We start from the raw sequence: 18,501 nt of genomic DNA, 5'->3' as shown, positions 1-18,501 counted from the left end.
TGTTTTTGTTTCCTTGATTAAATTAGTCTTTATTTTTAGCTGGCAGATAATCAACATCAGTGGTGTTGAGACCACCACCACCTTGTTTATGTAGAGGCCTGAAGTAGCTTTAAAAAAGAACCATTTTAATCTCTAGAGAGGGATCCATAGATTCCTGAAGAACGACATTGTTAAATGCTTGATAGGTTTATAGTCATTTGGGGGATTCCATAACTCAAGCAAGAAAAGGAACTCATTGCTAATTTAGTCACTCACTCAGATGTTAATCTCATATTCCAATATCTCAAGTGCATCTTTAATGTTATGCATTTATGATACATTTCCTAACTTATTTTTTATAGTAATACATACATAAGTAATCCATAATTCTCCATTAAAATTGAATGTTACATCTAACTTTTGCAAGTGATATTTCAAAAATAAATAAACGAATAAATAAAGATAAATAGAGCTGGAACCTTTCACATAATGTCTTCCATCTAAGGTTCATCCAGTATATGTCATATCTTAAAATAATTGCCATATTGTGACCATATCCTAGTCCTTTTTTCAGACCTCTTAACAGTAGGTTTGGACGTATAGCACGTGTTTAGTATTGCTGGTTAGCTTTGAATGAATGTAACTAACCTTAGTTGCATTCGTTCAATAAGTAAGAAGATATCTCACTGTGGATGGTGAATATCATCTACCAATATTCGGAGAAAATTAAATTTTGCTTGTAAATCATAAGTTATTTTGGACATATAGATAATGTGTTTATGTCTTGCAAAAAATAGATGATTTTTCTTTAAATAAAATTCTGAAATGGATTACAAAAGTTGATTGTTGTAATTTTCTCCAAGATAAAATTTTGAAAAAGACATTTCAGTTTTCATTACTTGCTAAATGTATACATTCTTTTATTGGATGATCATACTTTCATTTTAAAAATTTTATAGAATTTACAACCATGTTAAAAAAACTTTTTTTATTATCCCGACGTTTCGATTTTCACATCAAGATCATCATCTGGAGCATACATAAACATACAGGACAAGCTGAGTTACATCATTAACTGTAAGCTAGAGAAACAATGATTTGATCACATATTATTCTACTGGCATGACCTCTGGTGAAAAAAAATAATAAAATTTAAAAAAATAAAATAAAATAAATTTTTACATCAAGCTAAATTCTATTTTACAATGACAGGAATAAACATTTTTTTAAATTTTTTTTAGATGGTTTTCTTTCAGAAGCAATTGGTGTTCTATTTTTAGTATTACAATTCTTATTTTTGATTTACAATACTGGATTTTCTACAGTCCTGTTTATAGTTGTTCTTGGTGAGGATGGTCGAATATATTCCTTCCATATGTTTGGGATTTTTAGACCATCATTGTTGTTCAGATTGGGATGGTTGCTAATAATCTCCCAGGCTTCCTTGAATTTCTGTTCATACCATGTTCTAGTGTGATGTAGACAGCTGGTGGTTTTCCAGTCATTTCTGTATAAGGTATTCAGGGCATGATCAGAAAGGCCAGCTTCGCCATAATTATTATGTTTAATGTGTCGTTTATGTTCTTTTTGTGAAATAGGAATAGTGCGTCCTGTTTCTCCTATATATGGTATGTTGCAGGTAACAATAAATCTGGTATACTCCAGGGTGAGTATCACCCTGGAGTATACGGGATCTTGTAATAATAACTAATATTTAGGGAATTGACAGCGTATACTGGAAATATAGATTAAATAAACTTTAATATACACTTTCCGATATTTCGGCGAACGTTACGTTGCCATCTTCTTGGGAACTTACTAAAAAGACACGTGCACACAAGTACTAATACAACAAATGAGACTGAGGCTAGGACGCTAGCGTTTTCCTAAAGTCCTGATGGTGCCCCCTGGCGGGCTATATTGGTAGTTCTTGGCCTTTGGGCTGAAGTTCTTTTGATAAAAGTTTCCCAAATTTGGGGCAGTTTCATGCATCCAAATTTGTTGAGGTTTGGCATGTTCCTAAGGGCCGAGGCTGATTCCATGAATATCTGCCTGTATGGGTGGGTTTTCTCACTTCAAATGTGTACATAACACCCTGGGTCTGGCAACCAGTAGTTTTCTTTTTAATTTTATATGCTCAGTTTATAGAAAACCCACCCATACAGGCAGATACATTCACCAACAATCCCACCACCCCCTCTCACAACAATATGGAGTTATTAAAACATTATTCAACAGGGCAAAAATAATCTGTTCTAATAATCAAGCCCTAACCACTGAACTAAATCACATCCGTGACACTTTCTCAGCCAACGGCTACCCCCTCCAAAAAATCCAAAAAATACTTAACCCAGTTATCCACAACCCACCACCCCCTTCCCTTCACAAAAAAGATTACTCTAAATCCATCACTATTCCCTACATCAGAGGCACCTCAGAAAAAATCAATAAAATCTTAAAAAAACATGACTTGACCACTTGTTACAGACCACATAGAAAACTGGCATCCCTTATCCGCTCCACCAAAGACCAACCACTTCCCCTAGACCTACCTGGTGTATACCAGGTCCCTTGCAGCTGTAAACTGTCCTACTTTGGCCAAACAGGCAGGACAGCAAATATCAGAATCTCAGAACACAAGGATTACATCCGATTTCACCAGTACAGCCACTCTGGGCTTGCAGACCACGCTCTGGATACTCGCCACAGAATAAGATGGAAGAAAGCCACAGTAATACACCGCAGCAAGTTCAAGTATGAAAGACTATTCATGGAATCAGCCTCGGCCCTTAGGAACATGCCAAACCTCAACAAATTTGGATGCATGAAACTGCCCCAAATTTGGGAAACTTTTATCAGAAGAACTTCAGCCCAAAGGCCAAGAACTACCAATATAGCCCGCCAGGGGGCACCATCAGGACTTTAGGAAAACGCTAGCGTCCTAGCCTCAGTCTCATTTGTTGTATTAGTACTTGTGTGCACGTGTCTTTTTAGTAAGTTCCCAAGAAGATGGCAACGTAACGTTCGCCGAAATATCGGAAAGTGTATATTAAAGTTTATTTAATCTATATTTCCAGTATACGCTGTCAATTCCTTAAATATTAGTTATTATGTCTAATCAGCGTATAAGCCTCTCAACAAGAACGGGATCTTGATGTGTAGATCGAAACGTCGGGATAATAAAAAAAAGTTTTTTAACACGGTTGTAAATTCCATAAAATTTTTAAAATGAATGCTGATCACCGTGTAACCCTAAAAGAAAGGATGATCATACTATTTTTGGTTTACTTGACAATGCTCATATTATCATCCATGTATCACTGTTAAAATTTCTTTTCTAAGAATCATTCTCTGTCATCTACAAAGCATTCTGTTTCATGGAGTTGCCATGCAGTTTGGGAGAAAGAAAATGTGACATCTCTTGCCTTCATATTCTGTAACACTAAAAATTATGTATAACATATATTTCAGTACAGATTTACAATGGAAATGTCTTTTATCTGTAATTTTGTAGAATTAAGTTTAATAACTAAAATAAAATTTTAAAAAAATGCTTCTTCAGATTAACTCAAGAATTTGGGTTTCTGAGATTATACTTTTTTATTTCTTAATAGAATTTCTGGACTCCAAGGCGAGATGAAAATAATCCAAAGACCATTGATCAGATTCACAAAGAAGCTCAGAAAGAGGCTCAAGATGAACACCACTTATTACAACAGTCCACTTATCAGAAAAAAAATGATGATCGTGATCGTAGGAAAAGTAAATGTTTATATATATATGTGTGTGTGCGCGCGCGCGTTTCATTAGTTTGCTTTGAATATTGTTAAGACAGTCTTTATAGTAAATCAATGGAAAAGATGGAAAAATTTGATTTCTTTAACTAGACTTCAAAACTCCTATCTTAGCATTTCTCAGATTAATTTGAAGTACATTGTATAATATAATAATGAGCCTTTGGGTGATGTAACTTAATTCTGTGATTTATCACCAGAGAGGTAATAAGTATGGTTGCTGATTTTGTTCCATATTTGTGGGTGTTAAAAAAGTAAAAGGGTGGAGGATTCTTCACCTATACTTTTTTGTCTATCTACATACATAGTATTCCAATTTTATAGAAATTTGGCATTTGAAATTCTTACAAAAATTTGTTCATGCATTCCAGCTTATGTTAATGTGACCATTTTCAGGGATCTCACATATCGCTCTAACTTTTTCTGACTAAATGAGATTTAATAAAATTTGTTATTTTACACAAAACCATGTGCTTCCCATTTGATATCATTCAAATGATTTTTATTTACTTAAATTTATTAAAATTAGCTGTTTTAGATATCTGTTAAAAGTTGTGAAATTCTTTTGGTTTAAATCACAGCATTTGTGCAGGCAGTATTAGTCAAAACAAAATTATGTCTATGGTACATCAGTCAAAAATCGCTTGTTTCATCTATAGGTTATATGGATTTTTCTAAATCCTCTCTAATATTTCAGGAAGACCAGCCCTTAAAGGATTTCTAAAAATAAAGGAGAAACGTTAAAAAATATACAATCTGCATGGATCTTTTTTCTCAGCTTCAGAGTCGGGTGTTTCAGGTTGTCATAAAACTTTTGTCTCAAAGGCTTGATTAACAGCTGTTAGAATCCTTAGGCTTGGGCACAATTTTGCATAAGCCCCAAGTCTAGTTGCATCTTTAGACTTTGTTCTGCATATAGAACATGGTACGAGGGTGGTCTGATAAGTTCTTGACCTAACAATGAAATAACTAATTTATAATTTCAAAATTATTTTTATTTTTCAACATAATCTCCCTTAAGACTAATACATTTATTCCAGTGATGCTCCAGCACTATTATCCTGTCTCTACAAAATACCTCTCTACAGATGCAATCACCTTGATTCAGAGAAAAATGCTGACTAGCGGGGAAGAATTTTAATTTTGGGAAGAGATAGAAGTTGGAGGGAGCCAAATCTAGGGAATAGGGTGGATGTTCCAACAATTCATAGTGCAGATCCCTTAATTTTCCCATTGCCAAAACACCTTTGTGGCAGGTGCATTGTCCTGATGAATGATGATGTTTTTCTTCTGCAAACCAGGTCTTTTCTCACAAATTTTTTCTTCTAGTCTGGTTAAAAGATCGGAATAATATTCCCCAGTTATTGTTTTACCCTTTTCAAGATAATAAACAAAATGCCTTTAATATCCCAAAACACTGATGCCATGACCTTTCCTACTGATGGAACTGACTTTCTCTTCTTTGGTGCTGAACAACTGGCTTTTGTCCACTGTTTTGACTGCTGTTTGGATTCTGGTGTGTAATGGTGAATCCAAGTTTCATCCATAGCAATAAATTGATGCACAAAATCAGTTTTATTCTTGTTAGAATGCTCCAAGCACTGTTCAGAGATTTTCATGCGAGTGCGTTTTTGATCTGCTATGAGCAAGTGCTGCACCCATCTTGCGCAAAGCTTTTTCATTTGCAATTCTTTATGCAAAATATATCCTACGTGTTCTTTTGAAATGCCTATAGTCTGAGGAATTTCACACATTTTGACTTGCCGGTCATCAACACCAATACCATATCCTGCACTTGATCAATGATTTCTAGTGTTGTTACACTTTTTGGACGTCCTTCACATGGTTCATCTTCAAGGCTGGTGCAGCCACGTTTAAACTCGGCGACCCATTTCTTAATTGTGGAAAATGAAGGAGATGAGTGCCCGTAAACTTTTATGAACTTCGAATGAATTTCTTTTGGCGTTAAACCTTCTTTTCCAAGGAATTTTATAACCACACTATACTCACTTTTATCCATTTCATCAGATACAGACAAGGGATACTTTTATGAACTTCGAATGAATTTCTTTTGGCGTTAAACCTTCTTTTCCAAGGAATTTTATAACCATACTATACTCAATTTTATCCATTTCAAGGGATACAGACAACACCTTTGTTTCAGACAGCTGTATAAAAAAACTACTTGATAGAATGACTTGCAATTTCACATGGATGCTTGTGACAGATTTACCAACTTAGAAAAAAAAAAAAATCTTGCTGATAGTGTTGCCATCTATGGTCGAGGCCGAGAACTTTTCAGATCACCCTCGTATTTGTAACTTGCCTCCTGTCATCACCGACAATATTAGGCTTGACATAGCAAATTTGGATTAAAGATTTGAAATGAGTGGAACTTTTAATAAAAGAATTTTAATAATAATGATATCAAGATAAGCTTTGCTGTCACTTCTCTTTTTTTTTATCAATATCAATCTTTCTGAAACTTCAAATGTTTTCCTCCCTGATACATTGAACTCTTTTTTTTTTTTTTTTTTTTTTTTTTTTTTTTTTTTTTTTTTTTTGACCATTCTGGCATCTTCACTTAGAAAGATGCAAGTGAAAGTTATAAACAGATTCAGGATAATGCCATAGGCTCTTTCTACTACGATTCTCAAACCTTCTATCTATGCACGAAATTTCGGTGTTTGCTGGTTGTCTTGTTGCATTGATGACAATGCTTGACCATCTTTCGTTCACCCGAGCGACTTCTACTTGACTCTGACACCACGAGAGAGAGCTTGTGCCACCAAGCGTTTTATGTTCCTCTGCTTCTTCTCTCCTTACTATGTCATCAATTGCAGACACCACCCAAGCATTTTGCACACCGTACTTTCTCCTCTCCATTGCGTCTCCACGTGGGTATCTCGCGGTTGCCTCGGACCTCTTAATCCGATTATACAAGTCTGCACTTTGCTCTGACTTTCCTGTTACAATATTACTTTTACAATATCTTGTTTCTTGTCTGTTATTCACAGGACCATTTTTAAAATAATACATAGTAAAATACATAAAAGAACCATTATTACTATATTTAAACCTTCAATTTTTACCTATTTACAGGTATTTCTTTTGGGAAACTTTGCATCCCAGTTAAATCCCGAATGAAATGCTTAAGGACAAATTAAGCCTTTCATTCCAGATTTAACAATTCCCACGGCAGGATTCGAACCCGCAGCTTCTTGACTGGAGAGCAGACACGCTAACCACTCGGCCAGCCTGGCTGGACAATAATGATTCTGTTTCTAGTGTGTGAACTTAACATGAGTATGCAAGTTTTTGATTTTTTTTTGTAGAAATGAGTAGCGTTCAGGTTCTGTGTGACTTGAAACTGCAAAGTTTCGAGTCACACACTGTCACTGTGCTGTCTATTCCCCATGAAGGAATAAAACTTTTTTTTTTTATAGTGAAACCTGTGGAGTATCCATAACTATAGAATAACATGTATGCCACAGTAAATAACTTTTTTTATTATGTAAATATTTTGAGTTATGTATCATAAGACATCATCAGCACAACTTAGAATTTTTTTAGGCACAAAGCAAAATTGCATGTTTTGGCAAGTAGAGAAGATTCTGCAAGAGAAATGGGGGGTTCAGATATGTTGACTGTCCATTTATTGGCAAGTTTTTCTGAACATTTATTTTATTAAATTATTGTATGTAAAAAAAAATTTGGGGGGGGGGTGCTCTCTTGTTTGCCATTTATGAGGATGATCTTTCTCAGATTATTGCTAAAGGAAGATCGTATTTAGCAGTCTGCTTACTTATTATAGCAAGATAACAAACATAATGGACAAAGGTGATGCATATGCAGTAATATATTTAGTTTCGTAAAGGCTTTCAATAGATTGCAACATGACAAACTAGTATTTAAATTGGAACAGATGGGGTTGTATAGTAGATTAATGTGCATTAGATTGCAGATTGTCTGATAGGCAGATTGTGTATGGGGGGGGGGGGGGTTCCAGAATAAAAAAGTCATTAGTGGCATGCACCAGGGGGGTCTGTTTTGGGGCTATTGTTGTTTAATTTGTATGTAAATGACATCGGAAAGGGCTTAAATGGTAATGTACAGTTGTTTGTGGATGATGCAAAATTGGGGAAAGTTATGAGAAGTAGAGTGAATGTTGTAGCTTTGCAAGAGGACCTAAATAGACTGTCTATAGCACTCCCACAGATTCGAGACCCTTCGACACTTCTGCTCATGTCAACAGGAGGAGAATCCATTCCGATAATAGGGTAATCAGTTTGTATTGTGGGATGAGTTGTTTATTATTACATGTCGGAAAATTAACTTCTCTTTTATGATCATTGTAGTTAACTATGTTGCTTGTATAACAGTCAGTTGGAGAATTTTACCTATAAAGCATGTGATTTCGCGTGTTGGCAACCAATTCATGCGTCCTTCATTTCTTTCTTCCCTTCAGCATGAATCGACTATTCTTGGCAAGACACCAAGCATAGATCTATAAGTGGGGGGGGGGGGCAGTTTAATGTGGCAATGTGCAAGGTTTTAAAATTTGGGAAGCAAATTTTTTAAGATGGGGGGAGATAAAAGATCTGGGGTTGATAGTGGATAGAAACTTGAAACTTCGTGGACGTTTTGCGAAAATTGTGAGGACAAGGATTATGGGAATGATGTGGAGAACACTGCCATGTAGAAGTAAGGATGTTTTTATTCATTGTACATCGGTGATTGGAATGTATTGCCTGAGAGTGTGGTGAGTGCAAGGACAGTGGAAGTCAAGGTATGATCTGGGACCTTCCGCAATCAGTCTCTTGACTCATGAAGATCTAGCGGTGATAATATTAATAAATCTCGGCAATGGATAGACATTCACTCCTATTTTAAGTTTGAACAGTGTAGAAGCACTCTCTTTAAATAACTGCTCAAACTAATTAAATCAGTGTTAATGTAAAAAACGAGTATTGAATCAGAGGATACTGTGGTTAGTATCCACTTTCAGATTAACTGTAGATGACATACGATTGGTTCTTTATTCACAAGTTCTGTATTAATAAAGAGCAATTCACAAAAATTGTTCTTTATTCTTGTGAATACATGTATCTAACAATACTATATAAGCAATGAGTTGTGATGCATCCTACTGTGATTGAATCATTGGACTTCTTGGTGGTGTCATGTAATAACAATTCTGTCCTTGAGTTAAACACACACACACTGTTTGTATTCTCTCTCAGTGAATTGCATATAATATGTTTATTATTTTTTTTTTAGGCTGTTATGATCATTAATTAAGATCTATTACTCAGAAATTCACTGAAAAAACTTGTTACAAGCATGAATAATTCAAATATTTTTGGTTTCTGCTTTATCTCCTATGACAAGTTGAATTTGAGTCTCCAATAAGTCAAGTTGTAATGTGATAGTTGTCATTAAAAATTGTTTACCAGCTAACAACCCTGACATTCAGATTATAGGGTGGAATGTTTTTTCAATAGTGCAGTAAGTGCAATCATTTTTTGCCAACAATTTCAAAATAATAAAAAAAACAGTGTGTGTTTATGTCATTTCTTTTAATAATTTTCATTGCTATGTTCAATAGGTTTCATTAGCTTTCATCGTTATCAATTATGATTTACTTATCGATTGTTTGCTTTTGAAAAATACATAAATAATTAGTTATTTAAATATAAAGAGCCAATAGGCTTCATTTCGGCGATATAAACATTATTTAAATTAAGGGGATATTAAATCCCACATTGTTTTAAAACTGAATAAGAAACTCAAAGATTGGAATCAGAGAGTTTCATGCCGAATATAGTAAACTATAAAGTATCGGCGAATTACTAAAGTGAGCTAATGCAAGTAGTCCTAGTACGTAATACAATCTCGGGCAACTCGTTGCAAAGGTGGGGAAGTTCAGATCGCTATTCTTAGGTATTTTCCATAAACCTCTCACCATAATGTAATAACAGCATACATTTCCTAGGAAATGTGTTTTTACATTATGGAAGATACCTAAGAATAGCAATCTGAACTTCTTAGGTATTTTTATAATTATCTGAAATTCTTAGGTATTTTCCATAAACCTCTCACCATAATGTAATAACAGCATACATTTCCTAGGAAATGTATTTTTAAATTATGAAAAATACCCAAGAATAGCGATCTGAACTTCCCCCACCTTTGCAACGAGTTGCCTGAGATTGTACTACGTACTAGGACTACTTGCATTAGCTCACGCTAGTAATTCGCCGATACCTTATAGTTTACTATATTCGGCATGAAACTCTCTGATTCCAATCTTTGAGTTTCTTATTCGGTTTTAAAACAATGTGGCATTTAATATCCCCTTAATTTGAATAATAAATAAATAAATAGTAATTTAGTGAATCACAGAAACATTCTGTGATAATTCAAATAAATAAATAACATGTATTCTCGCAACCACATTTCATCAGAAATCATAAGAATGTTCCTGACAAAAATGGGTACAATCAAGAGACATCCACAATAAACAGGAATCTTCTAGCTTTCTTCAACATGGAGGCAGTTTATCTAGGTAAAGTAAGAGGCCAGTCAAGATCATCTGTCATTTCTAAGTTTATAGAATAACATGTATGTGTAAGGAACAAAAATGGGAGGGATTACTTAATTTGACTAAATAGATTGCCTGCTAATATGCAGAACATTGTAAACTGCTGCATTGAATCCAACATAATGTAAAACACATGAAAAAGTTAGTTATATCACAAAATGCTGTCAAAAAAATATCCAGGTGCTGAATTATTTCACAAATAGAATTTTTTAAGGATACTGAAATGCTCAGGAGTTTGATCAATGTTAATAAGGTTACTGGTATGGCACCTCAGCACTGTAGAAGGGCAAGTATGTGAAATTTACTCATCAGTTTGAAAACCTGGGTTCGAAACTCCCATCTACAGTATAAAGAACTGTTATAAAAGGTATCTTTTAACTGAAGGTTCATTTTTTTGTTGTTGTTGTTGTTGTTTCAGACTTTATATTTGTGCATGCCTCTTGTATAGTCTCAGAGAATTCTTGAAGTCTCTATTAAAATGTCAGATATTAAAAATAAATGAGCATTACTGGATTGAATTTTTTTTTCCCCTCAGAAATAATTTATGAATAAAGCAGATACCTCTCCAATAGCTGAGAAACCTTATTCTGCCAAAAACATACACTGCTGCATTGAATCCAACTATTTAAATTGCAACTAAGCTTTCCAAGCCCGTACTTCTGTAAAATGTAATCTTTATCTGTTTAGGTAGGAGTTTTACACCATTTCCTTCAGATGATGGCTGGAACATGTCTGGAAAAGGGAAAGGAAATTTTGTAGATCCCTTAAAGCTAAAGTTAACAAAGGTATTTTTATTTAAATTTTTTTTTTTTTTTTTTTTTTTACAATTATTTTGAAAATTTTGGTAGAAATTGTGCAAAGTTTTGATACTTTTAAAAGTATTTTTTCTCCTCTTTTTTAGTCAAATTATCTATTAATGAATGACTGAACTAGCCTAACAGTTCATGATTAAGAGAAAAATAATTTGCATAAATTTCCATTATTTCAGTGTCCCTAATAAAAATTAACTTTGATGATTATTAGAAAGTCATACATATTTATAGAAAATTCAACAGCATACCGAAAAATGTTTCCTTGTAAAATATGCTTACATACAGACAAACTTATTCAAAATCGTTTCACAGAACTAAATCAGCAAAACAATTTTGAAAATGGCTATTAAAGGCATGCAATGAAGACAATATTTAATTAAAAATTTGGTTTGTAGAAATACTGTATCATTCCACTACCACATCATTTTTTTATGAGCAGTTTGCCCATATGTGACACAAACAAATATTAATAGGATTTGCTACCTTTCATTTGTGGATCGGATCATCATCATCTCATCTAATCTTCCTTTTGCCCTCTTTTACCTTACATTCTCGAGGGTTTATTAATCATTGGACCGCAAACCGTTCAGAGGATAAGGTGGTCAGCCCTACTCCCTGGTGTATCCTATGTCTGTAGTGTTGAGTTCTCAAGGCTGGTTTGCCTGATTTGCAGGATGAAAAACCCCAGGATAAACTGCGAAAAAACCTTACTGTCCATGCCCAAGACTGGCTAACTTGGCTATGGCTGAGGAATGTCCTTCAGCTCCTCACGTCTATGACGGGAATTGAGCCTAGGGCACTCCTTCCCCAGGCATACGGTTGCGAAATGCACAACCACTAGGCTAACCATGTGGACTGTGGATTGGATATTTAAAAAAAAAAAAAAGCAACGTTTTTGAGCGAGCATTGAGTATATTAATTTTCAGTATGTCTGGTTAGATTGGTCATATCAGCTTGAGTGATTGAGTAGTATGAACATGGGTTAGATTGGTCATATCAGCTTGAGTGATTGAGTAGTATGAACATGTGCGATCACCTTGCTATGAATTTGAATCTTAATACAGCATGCATGTTTGTGAAAATCTTTGTAACAGGTGTATTTTGTTGTCCATTGTTGATGCTACCACTTTAAGCCTAAAATTCCCACAGATACCAAAAAAGAGATCCGTCATCTTTACAAAAGGTTTTCTTATCATCTCATACATCTACAGCAAGCTCCAGTACAGTAATTTTAGATGAATCTGATACAGTCCTCAACTTAACTAAAACCGGTAAAGCTTCTGGCACTGATGGTATCCTTCCAAAATTTCTTACTGACCTTGGCCTAAGAACAAAATCCTGGCTGTCTAATTCTTTCTCCTCAATAATAGATTAAAAATGACTTCCAAAACCCAGCAAGTCAACTGTGCAGGAGTGCAGAGCAATGCTATAGGGCAGTAGCTCTGCACTCCTTACAAACTTTTTGGAAGGAGAGTGGTTCCTCTGTAGGATTTCTCTAAAAATAAAAGCCATCTTACCTTCTTTCAGCAGCTTCTGTCGGGTCTGAACCCAGCCCAATGAAATGGGCTGGGTTCAGACCCGACAGAAGCTGCTGCAACACCAGGTTCACGCTCTCACAACCCACATAGTAGCTGGATAGCTAAAGGGATTAAAAAAATAGGTGCTGCCTTCATAGACCTAACATCATCTTATGACACCATGTGGAAGAAAGGCTTACGGTATGAAATAGCCAAAATAATCAGTTGTCAGAAAACTAAAACTACAGAACAGATGCTTTCCAATAAGAAAATAAAAGTTCATCTGTGAAGCGGGTAGTATGGATGGAGTGCAAGCAGATAGGCAGCAGAGAGTAGTATATGGTGGAGTGGGATCTAAGAGAATTACTTGACCAGTGGAGTTCCTCAGGGCTCAGTACTAGGGCTGCTGCTCTTTAATTTGTATATTAATGATGTAGGGAATGATTTAAGGGGATCGGTGATATTGATTTGTTTGCTAATGATGCAAAACTGTGGAGAGCAGTAGTTGGTAAAGGGGTGATGTTACCTTGCAGAATGATTTAAATAAATTGGCATTGTAGGTGAAGGGATATGGTTGTCGATTTAATGCAATGCAAGGTTAGGCACTTTGGATGAAAAGATTACATACCATGTATGATATTGATGGTACTGGATTCTAGGAAATTGGTGAAGCTAGAAGTTTGGGGGTAATGATGCACAAGTTGAAGTTCAGATGACATATTGCAAAAATTGGCAAAATAGCTTAAAGGATTACTTGGATAGGTTGATGACAAGTACACAGGGAGGTTGTTAAATCCGGAATGAAAGCTTTAATTTATTATTAGGCATTTCATTCGGGATTTAACTAAGATGCAAAATTCCCCAAAAGAAATGCTTGTACATAGGTGTAAGTGATTTTGTATATAATGTAATAATACTTTCTTAATGAAATTTTTACGTGTTATATTGTAAACTGTCCTGTAAATAACAGACAAGAATCATAAAAGTCTTTGTAAAGGTTGTATTGGAACAAGAAAGTTAGAACAAAGTTCACATTAGCTTAATCGGCTTATAAACATAACCCTAGGCAGTCGCGAAGCAAAGTCCAAGGCGTGTGCAAGACACCCACATGGGAGACATATCGGAGAGGAGATAGCACAGAGTGCAAAAGGCTTAGGTACTGTCAGCAAAATGTGACATAGTAGGGAGAGCAGCCGCGAAGGATATAAAAGATTTGGCGGCGCGAGCTCGCCGCTTTTTTCTTGGTGTGTGCCTCTCTCCGCTTGATTTCAGGTTCCAGTAGAAGTCGTTCATGCAGATGGGAAGAACAGTGGTCAATGACGGCCACACAGTCAGGTAGTGGTCCAGTCCAGGCATAGCAGCAGCACAACTAAACAGCCAGTGAAGACCGCAGCTTTATGCAGAACCACGTGCATCCATCCGTCAGAGTAGTATCGCAATCATCGGCACAGGAGTGATTCGTGAACATAATCACTGGTTGGCAAAATCGGAGGACAACAGGTAGCAGATCGAGGAAACTAAGCAAGAGGAGTCAGCAAAGATTGATTGAGAGGAAATTCCTGCTTAGTCCACTTGGTCGGTGCCGTTAAATCTTTTATTTGTCCATTGAACTGTGAACAGAGCTAGGAAGAGTTAATATGCTAATGTAATAAGTGATAGGACTTGCTAATATATGACAGGACTCTAGTACTTTAACCTGTGGCAAATTGTTGTAATTCTAGAAGTATATTGTAACAGATATTGTCCTTGAATCATTTTTGGTGTGTTATAATCTAATCTTTGGATATTGAGTAGTTATTCACTTGCATAGCTGTGATAAGTGAACGAGAATAGGACAGTTTGATTTGCTGATGTCTTTTAGTGTAATGCTTTAATTGTAATTAGATCTTGTCTGATAGATTGGTGTTACCTGCAGGAGCACAGTTTTTATGTTTAGAATAACTTTCATCTATGTACAATACCTTAGAATGAATAAACATTCTTGTTTTCTTTACCTAAGTAAATTGCCTGATTTCTCAAATCATTACACCGCTTGCTTAAATTAGAACCTGTATAAAAAATTCAAGCGCATGGGGAACTGGTTACGACTGCTAATTGAAGAAAGTAATTTAAGGGCTTGTTGATTACTAGATTCCAAGATCGTGTGACAGTCTGTGTTAACTCTCTGACAAGGAGATTTCTCTTGTATAGGAATTAAGATGGCGCAGCTTCAAAAAATAAATTTTTCTTACTTCTGAGAAGGAGTTAACTCCAGAATTGCAACCAAGGAAAATTGGCCCTAGCCTAAGGCATTCTCTTTGTTTGTAGGATTTGAACACGTGATCTATTGGAATGCTAGACCACTGAAGGAATAGGTTTTAGCTAAGATACAATACTAAGTAAAGGGATGAGAGATAATATCATAACAAGTGTATAACAAGATAGTAATTAAGATAATAAAAGGTAAGATGTTACTTACCTTTTAAATAAGTATACACTTAAGAGAAAGAAAAGATATAACAGAGGTTATTATCCCTCTTTATAATCATTGGCTTTTATATCATGCAGTTTGAGGATATATTGTGATTGGTCAGTGGATTTAGCGCTCTTGTAAAATTGTGGATTTGCTTAGAAAATTAGTGTTTTATGTATATTAGTATATATTTTCATGTTTTTAGGGTTTCATATCATATTTTTATAAAGTTATTGTTATATTAAATATAATTTAAAATGTACCAAAGATGCACAAGAAAAGTAGTGCTAAGAAGAGTGGTGAAGTCTAATAAGAAGGCTTTCCCACTAAACAGGATATTCAGGAGGTTATTAAAACTGAATTAACCTGCAAGATAGCGAAGTTAAAGCAGATTGTTAGAGAGACTATGCAGGAATTACAGAAAGTTGAGCGATTTAAAAAAATATAGGGAAAATAAGAAAATTAAGCAACAAAATAAGAAACCGCAAAAGATGGAATCAGGTAAGTAACATTGATTCAAAACATCTCAAAAAAGAAAATAGATCCGAACCAGAAATATTCATAAACAATATAAAAATTGTACATACAACAGAATACAAATATTTAGGTACCTACTTAACTGCAGATGGAAAACAAGATAAAGAAATGAAAATAAGAACCACCATTGTTAAAGGTGCCTTCTGGAAAAATAAAGATCTTCTCAGAAGTTCTATGGATATAGAGACAAAGAAAAGAATGATAAGGACGTTAGTTTGGCTAGTTTTCACATATGGGAGTGAGACCTGGGTATTCAAGAGAGTAAGACAACAAATAGTGGCCCTTGAAATGTGGTGCTACAGAAGAGAACTAAAAATCTCATGGACAAAGCACGTGACAAATGCAGAGGGAAATACAGAGAATGAAAACACAAATCTTTATTGCAGGAAATGATTCAGTGAAAGATGATACTGACAGGACATGTATTCAGGGGATCAGCAGAACAGAGGACACTAACAGCTTTATAGAAAGATTATGGGAAGAGGATCAAGAGGTAAAAAAAAGAACGTGGTTTGATGATATAAGATCATATGACTATGCTGAAACAAAAGAAGAGCTGCTGACAGAGAGGACTGAAAGGACATCGTGCTGCACCCTCGCATTGAGTGTAAGTAGAAGAATATTAACTAAAAATTCACATGTATGCCACAGTAATTAGCTTTTTGATATGTAAATATATCGTCTTGAGTATCATAAGACATCATCAGTACGGTTATTAAACAACAATAGGAATTATATTCAAAAAACATTAGTGGGATTCCTCTGTGTATACAGTAGTGTGTTTAAGGATTAAAACTATTGGGCTGTAATTAAATTAAAATATAAGTGATAAAGTTATTTTATACAATTGAGGATAACAATTTCCCAGACTTTTGGAATAGTGAGACAGTCATTTCAGTTAAGATTGGGTCTGTGAAGTAAGGCTTCAGCACTTTCTTTGTACAAACGTTCATGTTTATATATGGATCTATGTAGTAGCTTGGTGTTTTGCCATTGGATCCTGTGGTTAGCATTTTCAACTCCATCTTGTGCAAGGACAGATTTGGGAGGTTTGATAAGGCAGATGTGGTCTTGATGTTCAGAGATGCGTTTGTTTACAGACCTTCCCTTTTTCCATAGTAAGAGGTTGTGAGCTATTGCTGTTCCTTCCACCTGTTTATATATTTTATTTTATCTTTCCATGTGAAGTAACCTCATGTGATTGCAAATAACACAATATCGGATGGAAATTTTTGGGTTAACAATTCTATTGTCTCTTTGTGAGAGATATTAGTGAAGAGAGAGACAATGTCGAAGCTTATTAACCTGTCTGTCTTGTAGAAAAGGCTTATACACTGGTTTAACATGATTATTAAATACTTAAGGAATTGACAGCATATACTAGAAATATAAATTAAATTAAACTTTAATATAGGGGTGCTTAAGGGCCAAAGCTGTATAACTGAGAGGAGACCTCCACATAGCCTTTAAAGGAATGCAGAGAACCGAACAGGGCTTCTGACCTAATGTCCAATACTCACCTTCTCGTGGTGCACCCTGTTGGGTATCTACATGGATACTGAAAGAACGAGGATGGGCTGGCAATTTGGGATTTAGCCGACCAAATTGTATTCTTATTGGCTTAAACCAATATAGAAAATGATGGTACAACATGACAAAATTGCATGCCAGCTGGGGTCGCCCGGTTAAACAAGGCCCCATTATTTTCGCCAGGGAACCAGGGTGAACAGCAAAAAGTCAGCTACTGGAACAAATCTGAAAGCACACCCCAACACAACATCACCAGAGTTAAAGATCGGTACCATCAACATAAGAAGCCTGAATGGCAAAGAAATGGAGCTAGCTGAGGAATTAGATAAGTACCAGATCGACATAATAAGGGTGACTGAAACAAAAAAGACAAAAACTGGTGAGATCTTTTTGAGCAATAAATACAAAATGTTATATTCAGGAAATGACAATCAAGGAAAAGAAGGAATAGCCATAGTATTCAACACAATATGAGGCTAATCTTCTTGAATGGCAGGCAGTCTCAAGTAGAGTGATGTGGGCAAATATTAGAATTGGGAATTGGACAATGAGACTTATTTGTGCCTATGGTCCCACAGAAGGTTCTACTAAGGTAGAAGTGGAGGAATTTTTTGATGCTTTAGAAAAAGCAACTGACACAATGAAAAAGGAAAAGTTGGTCCTTGTTGGGGATCTAAATAGCAGAGTAGGAAATGTACATTATCCCCTCTGTTATTCATTATCTATATGGATTACATTATGAAGGAAGGTGGTATTAAGCATGATATCAGAATTGGAGATGTTAATGTCAGTTCTTTGCTTTATGCGGACGATGTTATACTTCTAAATAAATCTGCTGCAAGTTTTCAAGATTCCCTGACTTGAATAACTGTTGTAATAGATATGGTATGAAGGTCAGCATTAAAAAGACAACGACAATGAAAATAGGTAGAATTGTTGAAAATGTCAACTGTGTTGTGAACGGGGAACCTGTGGAACAAGTAAAACATTTCAGCTATTTAGGACACAATTTTTTACTGATGATGGTAAATTAAATATGGAAGTAGACAACAGAATCAACAAAGCTGGTATGGTGGGCAGTTAACTGAATAAATTCATAGAAATAAGAGAGAAATTAGTCTGAACACTAAATTAGCTGTATACAAGACAGTGTTCAAACCAGTTTTAACTTATGGATCTGAGAGCTGGGTCAGAAGTAAAACACTTGACCAAAGACTAGAGACCGCAGATATGAGAGTCCTGAGAAAGATTAGAGACATGAACAGATGGCATCAAT

The 18,501-nt window shown here is 35.3% G+C and overlaps 1 protein-coding gene across 5 annotated transcripts in view; it reads left to right on the top strand.

The window, feature by feature from the left end:
• Positions 1–18,501, top strand: part of LOC150107782 (eukaryotic translation initiation factor 4 gamma 3-like) — a 949,069-nt gene that overhangs the window by 760,322 nt on the left and 170,246 nt on the right. For all 5 annotated transcript variants that reach the window (XM_090392049.1, XM_090392050.1, XM_090392046.1 and 2 more), the window contains exons 20-21: positions 3,594–3,741; positions 11,065–11,162. In XM_090392049.1, coding sequence (XP_090248175.1) covers positions 3,594–3,741; positions 11,065–11,162 — 246 coding nt within the window. The remainder of the gene's footprint in view (positions 1–3,593; positions 3,742–11,064; positions 11,163–18,501) is intronic.

The sequence above is a fragment of the Typopeltis vanoorti genome, chromosome 4, assembly GCF_054136105.1.
Source record: "Typopeltis vanoorti isolate ZY-2024b chromosome 4, IOZ_Tvanoo_1.0, whole genome shotgun sequence".
In the NCBI taxonomy this organism is placed as follows: domain Eukaryota; kingdom Metazoa; phylum Arthropoda; class Arachnida; order Uropygi; family Thelyphonidae; genus Typopeltis; species Typopeltis vanoorti.
This window is presented reverse-complemented; position numbering and strand designations above follow the sequence as displayed.